The 16,702-nt window shown below is 34.4% G+C and overlaps 1 protein-coding gene across 2 annotated transcripts in view; it reads left to right on the top strand.

Annotated features, from left to right (window-relative positions):
- LOC150103542 (uncharacterized) overlaps positions 1-15,725 on the top strand; it is a 65,610-nt gene extending 49,885 nt beyond the window's left edge. For both annotated transcript variants that reach the window (XR_016548779.1, XM_090397567.1), the window contains 3 exons: positions 11,709-11,815; positions 12,281-12,373; positions 15,267-15,725. Coding sequence is in view for 1 of the 2 variants with exons in the window: in XM_090397567.1 (XP_090253693.1) it covers positions 11,740-11,815; positions 12,281-12,373; positions 15,267-15,604 (507 nt within the window). In the remaining variant the exon portion in view is untranslated. Of the gene's footprint in view, positions 1-11,708; positions 11,816-12,280; positions 12,374-15,266 lie in introns of those variants that run through there.
- The last annotated feature ends 977 nt before the right edge of the window (positions 15,726-16,702 follow it).

Raw genomic sequence — 16,702 nt, 5'->3', positions numbered from 1 at the left:
ATATTGTTTTTCCTGACTGAGTAGCTCCCGAAATTATGCATGTAAATTGATGTATGAATATATCGAAAATGATAAAATAATAAGACTGTGATTATTTTTATATAATCAGAGATCATGTAAAAACAAATAGATACTTGTTTTAAATATCAAAAATATCTCCTTGTCAACATTTTTTTTAATTTTGTTTTATCACAGTCACCATGTAATCATGCCAAGACGAAATTTTTCTTTTTTAAATTCTAAGAACAAAAAAAAAAGCTATTGTGGAATAATAGTAACAATAACATTGATGTGAACTGTACAAGAGAAGATACTGCAAATTATCGTGTTGGAAAACAACCATGGATTTTTACCTACCAGGTAGAATATCGTTTAGTTTTCTGTCCCATAGATGACATCTTTTGCTTATGGGATATGTGAGTGTAAGGAAATATCCTTTAAAATACCCATAGGGAAAAGTGCATGTGTCTGTTGACATTATGCGCTTCGCAAAAGTGTATCCAAATCTTTTTGTTACGGAGGTCGTTTTGAGTTGACAGCTCCATTTGTCTCTATGGACTGAAAATGGTACAGGAATTTGGATGTTTTGTGGCTCACCCCTTACTGCTGCTATCGTATATTCCAGATTAAATTCGGTGGCCGCGCGAGAATTTAAAGTAATGCCTTTGCATTTGGTCACAATCTTACCCCCCCCACCCCCCGCGTTCTGTAGGAATAAGATTTGGGGCCTGTGGTAACAAACTCAACAATAAAGTCACCGTCGAGTTCATCGCCTAGCTCCCCAAGGTAGTGATCAGTGGACGGTGAGTAATCACCCGGTTTTTCAATGAAAATGACAGAGTCAGCGAACCAAAATCACGTGGTGATTTTGGTTCGCTTAATGCATTGTTTGTGATATTTAGCTTAATTCATTGTGGCTTGTCTGTCGAGGACATCACATGCTGATGTCCTCGACAGACAAGGGCCCCAGCGAAAAATTCCAAACATTCCAAACTCTATAACAACAAACATTCACGTCACGATCCCTTATCTTATCTTGATCTTCATCTGGTTCAAAGTGTCCCACCAATCACAACACGAATGCTTATCTCTGCCATCACCCATAATTCCATATGTGAACCAAAACACAAGAATTGAAGCCATTGATACATATGCCCCCAGGGAAATTCCTAACATTCCAATCTCATGACGTCACGATTTCTTATCTTATCTTGATCTTGATGTGATCAGAAGTGGCTACCCTACTACTCACCAAGGCTATCCCAAACCAGAGAGCAGATGCAGGATTAGGCTTTCTATTTGATGCAAACGTACTTTATCGAGAGATATTCATTAATTCATGGCCCCTCGAGCCAAAATCGTTTGGAAAATAATCGCACTCGGTTCGCGTGCAATTTTAGTTGAAACCTGAACGTGGTAGGAACAGTTCTTATAGTTCTTAAAAGAACTGGGCGATGGACTGAGTCCTTGACTCTTTATCCCCTCATCTGAATGAAGAAAATCTGTGTGGATGGGATGTTATTGAGCTAAAAAGCTCTTGTCATGGCTGGGTAACGGCAATAGCCGAGCCTCAGTTAAAACTTCATTGGCTACAGCATTGCCATTTGTTACCCTGGAAGTCCTAAAAAGGACTTTCTCCGTCTCCCCTTCGTGGTAGGAACAGAAAATATTTGGAAATGTTAATTGTTTGGTGCATTAAAAATAAAAAGGTAGTTGCTGACTAAATTATATAATATTACAAATAATTTAAAATTACATTATAATATAATTTAATTGTATTTATTTTTTTATTACGATATTTCTGATAAGTAATAATCATTTTTGCTTACATGACACGAGTTGCATTATGTGTGATATGCTTAACCACACTGTTCTCCAGCAAATGTGCTTTTTCTCCCTTAAAATCATACTTTACTTCCTTTAGCACTAGTATTAATTATGACCGCTAGTTGGCGTAGAAATGATATGTGTAAGAAAGTCTTTAGATGGAAGACAATTTTTCGCTCACTCAGTCAGTAATGGTTTACGCCGATTTTTTTAAAAAATGCTTCACAGTCTATCTACTTGCTACTTCATAGTTTCCTCTAAGATAGCCATGTTGACATAATAGCTTACGTCAGAAAAGGCTTCTGAAATATTATCTGTCATACGCAATCGTATTAAAAATTTCATTAAATAGAAAGAGTGATAATGTTCAATCAATGCTTCCAACTAGTCTCAACGTAATTATTTAAAAAAAAAATAATGTGCAGAAATCATTAAAATAAACTTTCTCAGGACGGCAAATAAATGATATTTGATTAAAATGCTTATCATAAAAAACCTTTTTAATTTAATAAACATTTTTTTTTCATTTAAGAATTTTATTATGTTATTATTTTTAATTTCAATTTAATTTTTTTAATATGAGCAAAGGAGAACATTATGTATCAAATTACTGCCTTGTTAAAAGTTTATAATTATTTCCAAGGAGAAACCGAACTACATCTTATTTGCTTAACCCTTCTTTTAAGAAATAAGCCACTTGATTTCCAGGGGTATATCCACTCTTCACTTTGTAGTTTTTGAAGCAAAAAAAAAAAAAAACAGTGACCACACTCCGGAACATACATTGCGTAGACATCACAGTTATCAATGACTCAAACAAGGAAGGATATAAAATGCAAACAGTTTTAAAAACCATGAGTAATGGGTGGTAACAAATTTCACTTAGAAATGTGCGTTATACGACAGAACCTTCAGAATAAATCAAAAGTATAAAACTTGACTGACAAACACAAAGAAGAAATGTTAATTTAGCAAATGCAAGGTTGCTGATTGAACTGAAAGGTCGTAACCTTGTTATTTTATCTTGTTTACTTATCTCTGTTTTAAACTACAGTATAAAATTGTAGTGTATGAAATTTGAGACGAAATTTTCTCTCTTCGTTTTCATATCCAAAGTGTTTTTTTTTTTTTTTTGGATATAATTTTGGGATACTTATTTTTTTTACATTCGGTTAGTAACATTATTTTAGAGATATAGCTCAAGCACTGTATCGCGCTTATATAGTTCTTGAGTAATGAAAGTGTACATTACATCAAAAAAAAAGAAGAAGAAGAAAATAGAAAATTAAGAAAAAAAAAAAAAAAAAGAAATTCCAACGAATTCACTGGGTAACTGCATATCCCTCTCAATATAAGAAGCCAGGGATATACGATTGCACCATATATCCACTCTATGACAGCACATTATTTAAATTAAAAATAAAATTATAAAGCAGTTATTTAAACTAAGGGGATATTAAATCCCACATTGTTTTAAAACCGAATAAGAAACTCAAAGATTGGAATCACAGAGTTTCATGCCGAATATAGTAAACTATAAAAGTATCGGCGGTTACTAGCGTGAGCTAATGCAAGTAGTAGTAGTACGTAGTACAATCTCAGGCAACTCGTTGCAAAGGTGGGAAAGTTCTGATCGCTAAGGAAGCCTCAAAAAAGGCTGAAACCGGTCTGGGTAGTGACCTCCCTCCATAATGGAATTACATTTCCTAGGAAATGTGTGTTTACATTATGGAAAATACCAAGAATAGCGATCAGAACTTCACCACCTTTGCTGCGAGTTGCCCGAGATTGTACTACGTACTAGGACTACTTGCATTAGCTCACGCTAGTAATCGCCGATACTTTTATAGTTTACTATATTCGGCATGAAACTCTGTGATTCCAATCTTTGAGTTTCTTATTCGGTTTTAAAACAATGTGGGATTTAATATCCCCTTAATTTAAATAATGCTTATATCGCCGAAATGAAGCCTATTGGCTTTTTATAGTTAAGTTCATAAAGCAGTTTTATTTAGAAATTGCTGCCATACTGTGCCATACTAATATATTCCATGCAATTTGAGTAATGCAGAAAACACCACAAAAGCTTGAAGATAATAATAATATTAAAAAAAAAAAAAAAAAAAAAAAAAAAAAAAAAAAAAAAAACCAGCTAACCCCTTTTTATTTTTTTTAGGTCATGGGCGTATATCGGATTGATTCATTCAATCCAATATCCTTGGAGGGTAATGGATGGCAATGCTGTAGCTAATGAAGTTCTAACTGAGGCTCGGCTATTGCTGTTACTCTCCTGCCATGATCAGAGCTTTAATTGCTTAATAACACCTTATCCATACACTGTCCTCTACAGATAACGGGGAAGATGAAAAGCACTCTTCTTCCTTCGCCCCTTTAAGCCAGTCCTTATAAGGACTAACCCCTTTTTATTCCCGTATAGGGAGTGGGCGAGGACGTTTTAGCCCTAACTTTTGGACACTGAGGAAGAAGTTCAATTTCCATTGGTACCCAATCAGAGATAGCTGGCCCAAGGCAATCACTAATTAATCGGCACGCTGAGAAGAAAGACGGCATAACAAGTGTCGCCATCTCGTGGTCCCTAACCCTATCACAATATATTTAATGTCTGAAATAATGTGGGTTCTACAGTCGATTTTCTTGAGTTTACGGGCAGATAATATGACAATAAGATGAAGATAATATTATTAATTTTATTAATTATAATTAATAATAAGGAGATTGAAGATAATATGACAAAGAAAAAGAAGACTTTATTAGCGATGTCCAGGAGGGTGTCTTGTTTGGGGCGCAGTGAATCTGGAACATGTTTCAAAAGTTCTTGTGATTCTCGCCTAGACACCACAGGGGAAATTTTTAAACTATATATACATATACATATAACTCCTCTGCTATGAAACAAACATTACAACTAATACTTGGCAACGTATTGAAGATACGCTCAACTCTCAAACATCTCAGATGTCCAGAATAGGAACAAAGTGAAATTATTTAAATTAAGGGGATATAAAATCCCACATTGTTTTAAAACCGAATAAGAAACTCAAAGATTGGAATCAGATAGTTTCATGCCGAATATACTAAACTATAAAAATATCGGCGATTATAGTTTACTATATTCAGCAGGAAACTCTCTGATTCCAGTCTTTGAGTTTCTTAATCGGTTTTAAAATAATGTGGGATTTTATATCCCCTTAATTTAATAATATTTATATCGCCGAAATGAAGCCTATTGGCTCTTTATATTGAAGTAAAGTGAAATTAATTACAAAATTTGAAGCGTTAAAGATAGAACAACAAAAATCATCCAAAACTAAATATCAGCTTCCTCTTCATAAAATTATTATTCATAAATTTGGTTACCTTCTATTTAATGTTGAAAAAGATATTTTAAGAAAAGATTTTAACTTTGATATATCGACGAGATCTATTCCAAAGGAATTCTTGTTTGCAAAAAAATAGAAAAAAAAAGCAAATTCATTCCTTATACTTTTAAAAATATTATTTACAAAAGGGAAATTCAATTGGCCATGGACAACCCAAACAGTAGGCCAGTAGAATAACGGTTGATCAAATCATTGTCACTTCGACTTACTGTTTGAAATGTATCATTATTATTATTGTAAAGGTACCTCCGTGGCTTCTGAAAACCATCGCGGAAGATCCTACATTGACACTAACCATTATTTACACAAGACCTATCATACTTCTAAAATTATTTAGTAGACGAAGCATTCAGAACCACCTTCACCACCATCCAAGCAAAAAATTTAGTCCTAACACTCTTGTTAACCGCACTTTTACACAATCTCCAGGGATGATCCTCGTTCTCTCCCTTTCTGCATTGTTCAGAAAAAAGTCATCAGTATGACTCCTATAAAATTCTTTTAATAATTATATGCCTCTATCATATTTCCTCTCCGACGTCGATCAATTAGTTTTTGGAGCACACAGACCTTCAATCTAATCTTGTAGGAAACATCCCACAGACCTGCAACAATCTTTGAAACTCGCCTCTGAATCGTCTCCACAATTTCTTCATCAGCAAGAAATCCAGGTGACCAGATCTGTGCGCATTAGTCCAAATGCGGTCTTATCAATGCCGTATAAAGTGGAACAATCACTTCCTTATCTCTGCTTATCAGTGTGTTTTTCAACAACCATCTAATTTGGTGATGTTTTGGCAACCTTATCAATATTCCCTTTAAACATAAGTTCTCAGTCCACAATAACTCCCAGGTCTCATCACCTTCTTGTAGTTCAGTTCCATTAATATAGTAAACAGCATGTGATCTCATCCTTCCACATTAAACTGACAGCATTTACCTTAGCCCATACTGACAGCCTATTTAAATCATCCTGCAAGATGTCTACATCATTTGAATTCACAATGGCTCTTCCCGGTTTTTCATCATCAGCAAAAAGTGCATATTCCCTGTCAAATTATTTCCAATATCCTTAGTGTACAAATTAAACGACAGAAGACCAAGTACGGATCCCTGAGGCAGACCACAAGTCACCCGCCATCTCCTGGAGTCAGCTCCTCCATAAACCTTTTCTGACATCTGTTCATCAGCCACCCTCTTTCAAATCGGAAGCTTCGGATCCATACTCATTTGCGTCATTTTCTGCAAAAGAGTTCCATATGGAATCCTGTCAAATGCCTTTTCAAAGTGCAAAAGTATCACCCCGCAGGATTTATTTTATTTTATTTATTTACTTTGCTATAGGAAGTAAGTTACTAAGGCAAGACCTACCCTTCAAAAACCATATTGCCCCTTATAAAGTATCATATTGCTGTCCACTCAATCCTGAATTCTAACTTTTATGAATTTCTCTAAAACCGTAACCACCCCTACTGATTGACTCACAATTTGCCATTTCTATGTTGGAGCGTCCCTTACGCAGTGGAATTATTTTCCCCCTCTTTCCACTCAATTCAAACTTTACCAGAACTTGAATTCTCGTAGCACATGCGCCAATATGCTATCTAACCCTATGACAGTGTTAGCATTAGGGTTCTGTAATATACTAAGCATTTCTATCTCTAGACTCTCATCAGGCAGTGACATATTCGGCACTGCAATCAAGATGGTACACTTTCGCAAAATGATAACTAAGTATTTGAATTGCTTCTGTTACTTCCCTACTATCAACACTTTTGGAAGTCAGTCGTCCATAGTTATGTCTTCTTTTATTGGCCACATAGCGAAAGAACTCCTTAGGACTTCTTTTTGGACTCATTAGCTAGCTTCCTCCCATAATTAGTTTTGGCTTTACTTGCCATACAGGTCACCCTCCTTGTCTATACCTTGTACTGCTCTTGTGTATGCTGATCTCCTTTTTCTTTATACTCCCTCCACAATCTTTTCTTTATCTGCAACTCCTGTTTAATATTACTTTTCATCCATTTTACTCCTACTTGATTTCTCCTCCTCCTGACTACGGGAATACAGTCTGATAGAGCTTTCCTTAAACACTCTGACAATCTCCCACGCCCCATCATCTCTCCTTTTCAAATTCTCATGCCACGTCATTGCTGAAATCTGACTTCTCAGATTGTCGTTATCACCAGCCTTGTAATTCCACATATACCCCTTCTTAATATAATATTCCGCAAGTCTTACAATCCCCCCAGGTTAAGATCACATGATCATTTTCCTCAAGTGGAAACAGCGCAATTAAATTGCTTATTAATATGTTCTGCGATTCCATGATTTGATCTACTACTCCCGAACCTCTTATCCCTTCCATTACATGCTGTCGCAGGTTGCTCTTAACAACTGTACGAACTCTATTTCCGTCCTTCCTTCCTTGTGATATTCCTTCTTCCAATCTATGTCCCCATTGTTAAAGTCCCCCCCCCCATAATAATAACTCGACCTTCACTCATCATGCTAATTTTCCAATGCATACCATCCATATCAGTGTTTCTCAACCGCCGGGCCCGGACATCAATTATACCGGGCCGTGAGAAGTTCTCTTGGAATTTGTCATTTTAGTTTTCTAAGCATTTTTTAGAAATAAATATTTTATAGTGGAAATATTCTGAGGAGATTAATATTCTTGAAATATTGTCGAAAATTCGAGAATAATATTGTCCAAAACTCAGACCCAGATCGCCTAAATAACATCTGAGTAGCCAATGTCAGTGACCAAGTCGCGTATTTCTAAACATGGAAGTATTCCTGAATGATCGGGAGTTTTCAGACGTCGAAATCTTTCAACATTCAGGAAAAGGAATACCGTTGTTTATGACCGCTCATAAAAATTGCCTGCAAGTCTGCAATTACAACAATGGGTGGCGTATCCTCTGTTCTCAAAACCGAACGAAATAACTTCTGTGTTGCAAATGTCAGTGACTAATCAGCAAGGAAGTGTAAAGAAAATTTTTCCACTGAAATTGCCACGACCTCGATGTGTCATTCGTTCTACTGTTCTGGGAAATGAAGTCATCGCGACTTACCCGACATCTCAGCACAAAACATTCCGATCTAGTCAACAAAAACCCATTGAATTCTTTATGCGTAAAAGAGATGCACTTAAAATAGAAAAGAAAATTATTTCCCAAGTGTCATCCACTGACACTTCAATCCTATTTAATATCTTTACGGATAGCTAAATGTGAAAAAACGTATTCCACTGGAAGCGAACTCATTAAGCCTTCTTCGATTGCTGTTTGTAATGAAGTATTAGGTAGTCTGTAGCAAGTAAAATGAAAGACATCCCATTGTCGAATGATCCACTTGAAAGGCGGATAGCTGATATGGCAGAAGATACAGAAACGCAATTCATTGAAAGATTTACAAAATCGAAATTGTTTGCATTACAACTGGACGAATCTACAGATATTCCGAACAACAGCATTTTATTTACGTATGTACGATATACTGATCATGACGAAAGTGATATGAAGGAAACCGTTTTAAGCGTTTCTGAATTACTTGCGAACATTACCAGCATGAAATTTTCAAAGCTTTAAATGGTTTCATTGAAGATAGAGGTCTGGAATGGAAAAAATGCGTTTGGAGTTTGTACTAAGGCCGCTGCCTGTCTTACAGGTAGAGATGCAGGTCACTAAAATTAAGGGTAATGGAGGGCAATAAATTAATTTCAACGCATTGCCATATTCATTGGCCAAACCTGGCCTCCAAAAATGGCACCTAGGATTAATGAAGTCCTGTCTCGATCTGTAAAAATTATTAGTTATATAAAAACAGTGCTTTAAAAACAATACCATTAAAAACATCGTGCTATGAAATGGGCTCTGATCATGAAAATCTTTTTCATTCGGAAGTTCTTTGGTTCTTCCGTGAGTTCTCATGTGGTTATATAGACTCCGAGAGGAAGTTGAGCTGTTTCTAATTGATAAGAAAAGTGGCCTGTTCCATTATTTTCAGGATAAAAAATGGGTAGCTTGGCTGGTATATCTCACAGACATATTTTCTTACATAAACGAGTTGAATTTAAAACTTTAAGGTCCAGACACAACATTTAATTCTTGAAACAAGATCGAATCATTCAAAAACAAACTCAAACTCTGGTTTAATAAGATTGCAGGAATAAAGAATGAAATGTTTCAGTCATACTCAGATTATATTATGGAAGCAGGTGATTTCTATTCACAGAATTCAGTTTCTGCAGGCCATTTGAAGACGTTGTTGTCGTCGTTTGAAAAGTATTATCCCGAACATGAGGATCCCCGAATGCAAAATATGTGGATTGTGAACCCCTTTGTTGAACACAAAGAGACAGCCCTTTCCCATGAAGAAACCCTTCAACTTATTAAGATATCATCGGACAAAGGACTGGGAAGTACTTTTAATTCTATGAGTAATTCGAAATTCTGGATACGAATGAAAAATGAATACCCAAATTTACACGAAATAGCAACGAGATTTCTTCTTTGTTTATCAACCACACATCTTTTGTGAAAGTGCCTTTTCTACCATGACTGTGGTTAAAACGAAACAGAGGAACCGCCTGCAACTTCCTGACGACCCCGGCTATCACTCCAATTCATCCCAGAATTAATAAGCTAACGAAGAGAAAACAGCAACAAAAGTCTCACTAGCTTAACTAAAACCTTCCAAAACTCAGTTGTAAAAAAGAAACTAAGTTTAACTTTTTCAGTAACTTATAATTGTTGTGTTAAAGTGCTGCGCTTTCATATTCAAAATATTAATTTTAGTAAGAACCTATGTAGCTTAGTGGAGGTGGTGTTTGCACACAGCAGTGCTTCACCACACGAAAAAAGCTTTCGAATCTAGTCGGCGACTAGAGGAAATTTTTTAAAGTCTTTTTTCGATCCGTTCCCGAGTTAGTCGATCTCTGGCATGGGAAAGCAGGTTTTTTCTCCCGGAAACTCGGGTTTTTCGTCCCTTAAACTCAAGACAATCTACCGTAGTACCCACACTATTTCAGACATTAAATATATTGTGTAAGGGTTAGGGACCACGAGATGGCGGCGCTCAGTCTCCAAAAGTTAGATAGGGCTAAAAAGGCTTCGCCTACTCCCCTATACGAGAACAAAAAGTTGTTAGCTGATTTTTTTTTTAAATATTAATTAGTGTCGGAACTAGTGTTTAGATTCGAGAGATTCATACAATTTTATTTATTAAATTACATACTTTGTATATTCATATAAATATTTGGGCTGTATATGTGATAATAAATGTTTCGCCGACAAGTTGACATCCTTCTGCTGCTTCCCCTGCTCAGCTGACTTCTATGGTGAGTTACGATGCATAAATATTTTTGTCGTACCGTTTTTGTTTCAAACCAACATCATTAAAATCAATTTAATAATACAATAATCACTTTTACACTGAATAATATTATAAATGTTTAGTGATCACAGTGGGATGTGTCAATAAAAATCAGAACACATTGATTTAATAATGTTGGCCTGAGGAAACTACAATATGCTACAAGATTTCATTAGTCTAGTGAGTGATAACTAATTTGAACGTAAGTTTATATTTTTAAAATATAAAATTACTGCCACGCCGTATACATAAATGTACTAATACTCTTTATGATTATGCCATAATTAATTATTAATACTTATTTTAGTTTAATGTATGAACTTTAGAAAAAATTGGAAAGGTATTTACTAATAAATTTGTTGGAACTGAGCCCTCGTTTTAAGAATTTACCGGGCAGCGGTCTAACCAAGGTTGAGAACCACTGATCTATATTCTCCTTTATTCTCCTTTATATCCCCTGGATAATATTATAGCAGCAACCACTTTGTCGTAAGGGTGATCACATCGACTTAAATTACTGCTCGAGGGATGATATTGCTTTTTAATATAAAATTATAATGGTGTATTTGTACTTTCTTAAAATATTAAAACAATTTTTTGAATATATTGTATCTTTTTAAAAACTTGCAATAGTATTTCATTTTCTATTATATTATATTTTTATAAATGTAATTAATTATTACATTTTAGTTCATTCTTGTATAGTATTAATTTAATTGTCCTCATCATTTTAATTATCTAAAATTGAGTGAGACAGGATCAAGTTAAAATAAAATTGCAACGCTTAAAAACGGAAAAAGAGTCTACTAATAAACTCTGCGAGTTTTTGTTTTCTTTTTCTTGCTGAGAAAGGTGAGTACTGGAAGCATATTTATACAAAACAAAACAAATTAAAAACAAATTACAGGTTTAACACTAATAATTAAGAGAAGCCGGAAAGATGACACCCTTTTCCTTCCATGTTCTATCCACCAATTTCTACTTTAGATCATTTAAAAGGAAATCACACGTACAAATTCTAGTGAAATCACCATTCTGAGAATCTGACAATTTCACTTCCGGTTACGAATGCTAAACATTGCGTTTGTTCTTTTACAGTAATCCACGCTAAAAGTAAGAGCATCTAGCGATGTTCCACAATTTCTGTCCACGGGTTTTATTTGCATCCCTTCTGTGTATTTCGTTCTCCAGTGAGGAGGTGTTCAGTAAGTGATGATTAATCTTATAGTATTTTCCTTGATATTTCATTTTGTTTACATTTATCAAATATTTTAGTATTCTTCAAGCATTCGATGAAACTTTTAAAATAAGGTTAAATCTATGGAAAATTTAAATATACGTTTGGATCAGTACAAAGTTCTTTTTATTTGATTAATTTGGTTTGAGAATGTGAGTATAGAGAGTTTTGAATGACTTTTTAGATATTCTTCACATTTTAAATATTGACTGAATGTATTTAATATCAATACATCTAATGCGTTTTTGACTATGAGAGAAGTGTAGTATAAAAATGCTTTATTTAATTTAAAATTGGTAAACTAAAGCCCACTGTATTCAATAAATAAATAAAAATTATACAAATGTGTTATGTAAGATTAAGTTGCAATTAGGGATAATTTTCTACCTATTTGTGTTCCTCCCTGCAGTGATTATTATTTTTTTTTTTGTAGGTGGCTGTTTCCCTTCTTGCAGAAATGGAGGAACTTGTATTGTACAGACATGTTACTGTCGCTCAGAGTACTATGGATCTTGGTGTCAGTTCAGTAAGTAACATTTCGGTAACTCTCTCCCAGTTTGCAATTAAATATTCTTTCTTTCTTTTGATATCGAAAACATTGCAATATTACTACAATGTTGTGCCCTACATAATTGTGTCGCATAACAGAAGTGGAGATATGAGTCGCAAATTGTTTTCTTCCAGTAAACATTAATATAAAGCCTTCTCTTCTGAGTCAACATGAATAACTTTATTAAACTTTAAATTAGACTCCTTCAAGTTCTGTTTTAATTGCAGAACTTTAGAATCAAGTGATTTTGATAAGAGTTTTTGTACCTGTTTAGGTTTCGGCTAGAATCTGAGGAGAACCACCGAGTATTTCAAATAATGCTACACGTAACTAAAGTCTAAACAAAACACGAGGCAAACATAAAAAAATTCGCGTTGATGTTAGTGACGTCACAGAATGTACACCGTGACATCATTATTATCAGAGTAACTAAATGTAGCATTGTTTTTGGTATTTTTGTTTGAACAGCTTGTATATTATCGTTTGTATAGTTTTGTGATTATGGTACGTTACGAAACGTGAGAATGATTTTATAATTTTAGTGAAGATTCTAAATATCCGGAAGAACCCGGAAGATGCTTTGAAAATCTAAGGAAACTCTTCCTTGGATTTTTTCAACTTAGATTAGGAGTTTGTTTATAACGTTCTCCTAAGGTTCTCACAAAAAGATACTACGAATTTTACTTTTTCTTCCCTTCATGCACAGAGACAATCTCGAACTTTCGAAGCCATACGATGTCCCAAACTCCTCCCATAGATATGATATTTTATTATGTTTATGTTGATCATTAAGATGGCATTTAGGTTTCTTTTATTGTTTCTACATCTTTCTACACTCGTTTTTGTTTCTGTTAGTAACTCCTCGGAATTACCCAAAGAAACACTACGTGATAGACTGCTTTTCAGAACATTATACTTTCACCAGTTTCTACATGTCTTCTTTAGTTGTGTTCTTGTCATTGTTGTTCAGAATTTCACACTAATCAATTAAGGATAAGAGACGTGTGCATCATGTCTAGAAATTATGTATGCTGTTCAAGCTAGCTCGCGTATTTCGTGGGATTAAAAATATTTTGCCCTTGCACATGCTAACTCACTTTCACTCGAAAAACACTTATAAAGTTTCTTCGTATCTAAACAGGATTTCACTTAGGTCTTTCGACCACGAGGGTATGTGTATCTTCTTGAGAAGGCACTTCTCATTCTGCGGGATCAAGAGACAAAGGATTAACTGTAGATAAACTTCTACATTTTCTTGTTCTTGGTTCTTTATGATTTTGAGATACTTTGCCCTGATGCTCATGATTTACACTTTCTCCATATTTGTACATAAGAAGTCCCAGAACTCTTTTCGTTTGCGATGTTATTGTATACGAAGGTTTTTTTTTCTTTTTCAGTTAAAACTGTGTGTCTCTATGTAATGGATGTACTTACAATTAGGAAATTGAAATGAAGATGAGAATTGAGAAGATGAGGTCTGTTCCAAATACAGAAGCATTTGGAAGAGGGACCTCAACCAGGCGGTAATGATCAGATAATATATGGGATAATAATTTCAACGAAGACATTATCTTGCCATTCGCCTCTGTTCATCACGATATGGTTATATTTAGAAACCTCTCCTCTCCATCTCCCCCTAATCTACAATCTAGCAAATTGTGGTGAACACAACGACATTTAAGATTGATTGAAATTCTCTAACAGCTTAACAAGAGCTGAAGGAAGAAGTTGTTGATCACTTACTACACCCTAAAGTCCTATAAAGGACTGAGTCCTTAACTTTTTATCCCGTCATCTGAATGAAGAAAATCTGTGTGGATGGAGTGTTAAATTTTGAGTTAAATGCTCTAGTCAGGGGTGAATAACGGCATTAGCCGAGCCTCAGTTAAAACTTCATTAAGTCCTAAAAATGATTGATTTTTTGTCATTTACTACAGTTCTTATAAGAACTGGGCGATGGACTGAGTCCTTGACTCTTTATCCCGTCATCTGAATGAAGAAAATCTGTGTGGATGGAGTGTTTTTGAGTTAAATGCTCTAGTCAGGGCTGAATAACGGCATTAGCCGAGCCTCAGTTAAAACTTCATTAAGTCCTAAAAATGATTGATTTTTTGTCATTTACTACAGTTCTTATAAGAACTGGGCGATGGACTGAGTCCTTGACTCTTTATCCCGTCATCTGAATGAAGTAAATCTGTGTGGATGGAGTGTTATTGAGTTAAAATGCTCTAGTCATGGCTGGGTAACGGCAATAGCCGAGCCTCAGTTAAAACTTCATTGGCTACAGCATTGCCATTTGTTACCCTGGAAGTCCTAAAAAGGACTTTATTTCAATTCATTCCTCCGTCATTTACTACATTTTCTTATCATTAATTAATTAAATACTAAGATTTATGATATTTAAAGGTTTATATATTAAATTTAGAAATTTGAAAAAATAATAAAAATTATATAAAATTCTTGTAAAAATTTTAAATATGATAAAAGTTACGTTATTATTTCATAAATAAAAAATATATTTATGAAATATATAAATGGAGTGCAATGAGATTTAGGATGGCATGGGATTTGCGGAGCTATGCTATTAGTAACATCACCTGCATAGTAATCAAGTTAAGTTATGTGCAACTAAGAACATTCATAACTACTGTTCAGTAAACAAGTTCTGGAATATTACTCCATTACGCTGTTAAGTGTTTTTTTCGTATTATTACTGTAATTAAGAGAGAGAGAGAGAGATGCATAATCCGCACTTAGTTTATCATTTTAAATAGTATAATAACTTTTATATGCAAGGAAATAACATAGCATTCGTGCGCATGCGTGTGAGTATTTATTGAAATTTCTGAAGTTTGTTGTCTTTTTTCAGCCAATGAAGTTGAAATCCACGTATTCCCTTCTGTGGGTGTGATTGTCGGGATTGTTGTAGGAAGTATTGTTATATTAAGTGTTTGCTGTCTGATTATCTGCCGTTGCTGCACTCGAGCAAGTCGACCGGGCCTCGTAATACAAAATCATAATGCACCACTACCTTCTAGCACTAACTACAGTCTACAGCCAGGCACTTCATTTGGTACCCCGATGTATCCAGCTACGATCTTCACCGGATATGGACAGCCCAATCATTTGTATGGAGATCATCAGCGTGCACCTTGTGACCCTCCACCTTATAATGCCTCGATAGAACTAACTAACAAAGGATTTTGACTGAAATAAAAGTAGATCAGAGTGAAGAAATTACAACCGCAAGCTTTGTGGTAATTATATTCAACCATATAAAGTGTAAACCTGAAGGTGTGATTAATAAATTCGTATATCTGACTGACTATAGCGAAACTGTCGCTCTGTTAATACTGATTCATAAGGCTTAAATACCCCATAATTAATTATACACAAGGCACAAGGTTAAAATACAGAAATTAGCCATTCAAAAATTGGAAGACTTCAATTCAAATAAAAAAAACATCGTGCATATAAAAAGCATAAAACAAAACTAGAGTATAAATAACTAAATAAAACAATTAGTAAACTCAGAATTTTATTTATTTATTTATTTTATTACACTAGTGTTGTAGGTGTGCACCGAGGGTTTCAAATGTGGGTAATTCTACTCTTAACCAGTCATAGATTTTTTTTATTCCACTTCACACTACTAATATGCATATCACACCCAATAATGAAAATCATGTACAATTTGTTTTTGTTGCTACGATTATTACTTACTTTTATAAAGTCCCAAAACTGGAGTTATAAATCATCGAAACTAGTATCGCTTTTTCATGGCAAAAATAAATTTGTATTTAAATATTCAAAATATCGTCATCAGTCTTTTACACGCGTTTTTTAAAAAAAATAAATATATAAATATAAAATTCGAAATAAAAATAATAAAGAAAAAAATATTTCAAATAATTCAAAATAAAAATAATAAAGAAAAAAATATTTTAAATAATTCAAAATAATAATTTCAGTTCTTTAAATACGTTTAATTAAATCTAGTATTTAGTATCTAAGCCACTAATATTTTTTTAGCTTAAGCTATATAAAATACTCATAATTGCATTACTTTTGCTTAATCGACCGTGAGATGCGGTGATTAATACCCTTGGAGGGTAATGAATGGTAATGCTGTAGCCAATGAAGTTCTGAGGCTCGGCTATTGCTGTTACCGTTCTGCCATGATTAGAGCTTTAATAGCTCAATAATACCTTATCCCTACACTGTCCTCTACAGATAACGGGGAAGATGAAAAGCATTCTTGCTTCGCCCCTTTAAGCCAGTCCTTATAAGGACTATAATTACTTT

This window comes from Typopeltis vanoorti, chromosome 9 (genome assembly GCF_054136105.1).
Source record: "Typopeltis vanoorti isolate ZY-2024b chromosome 9, IOZ_Tvanoo_1.0, whole genome shotgun sequence".
In the NCBI taxonomy this organism is placed as follows: domain Eukaryota; kingdom Metazoa; phylum Arthropoda; class Arachnida; order Uropygi; family Thelyphonidae; genus Typopeltis; species Typopeltis vanoorti.
Note: the sequence above shows the minus strand (reverse complement) of the source record. Positions and strands in the feature narration are given on the sequence as shown.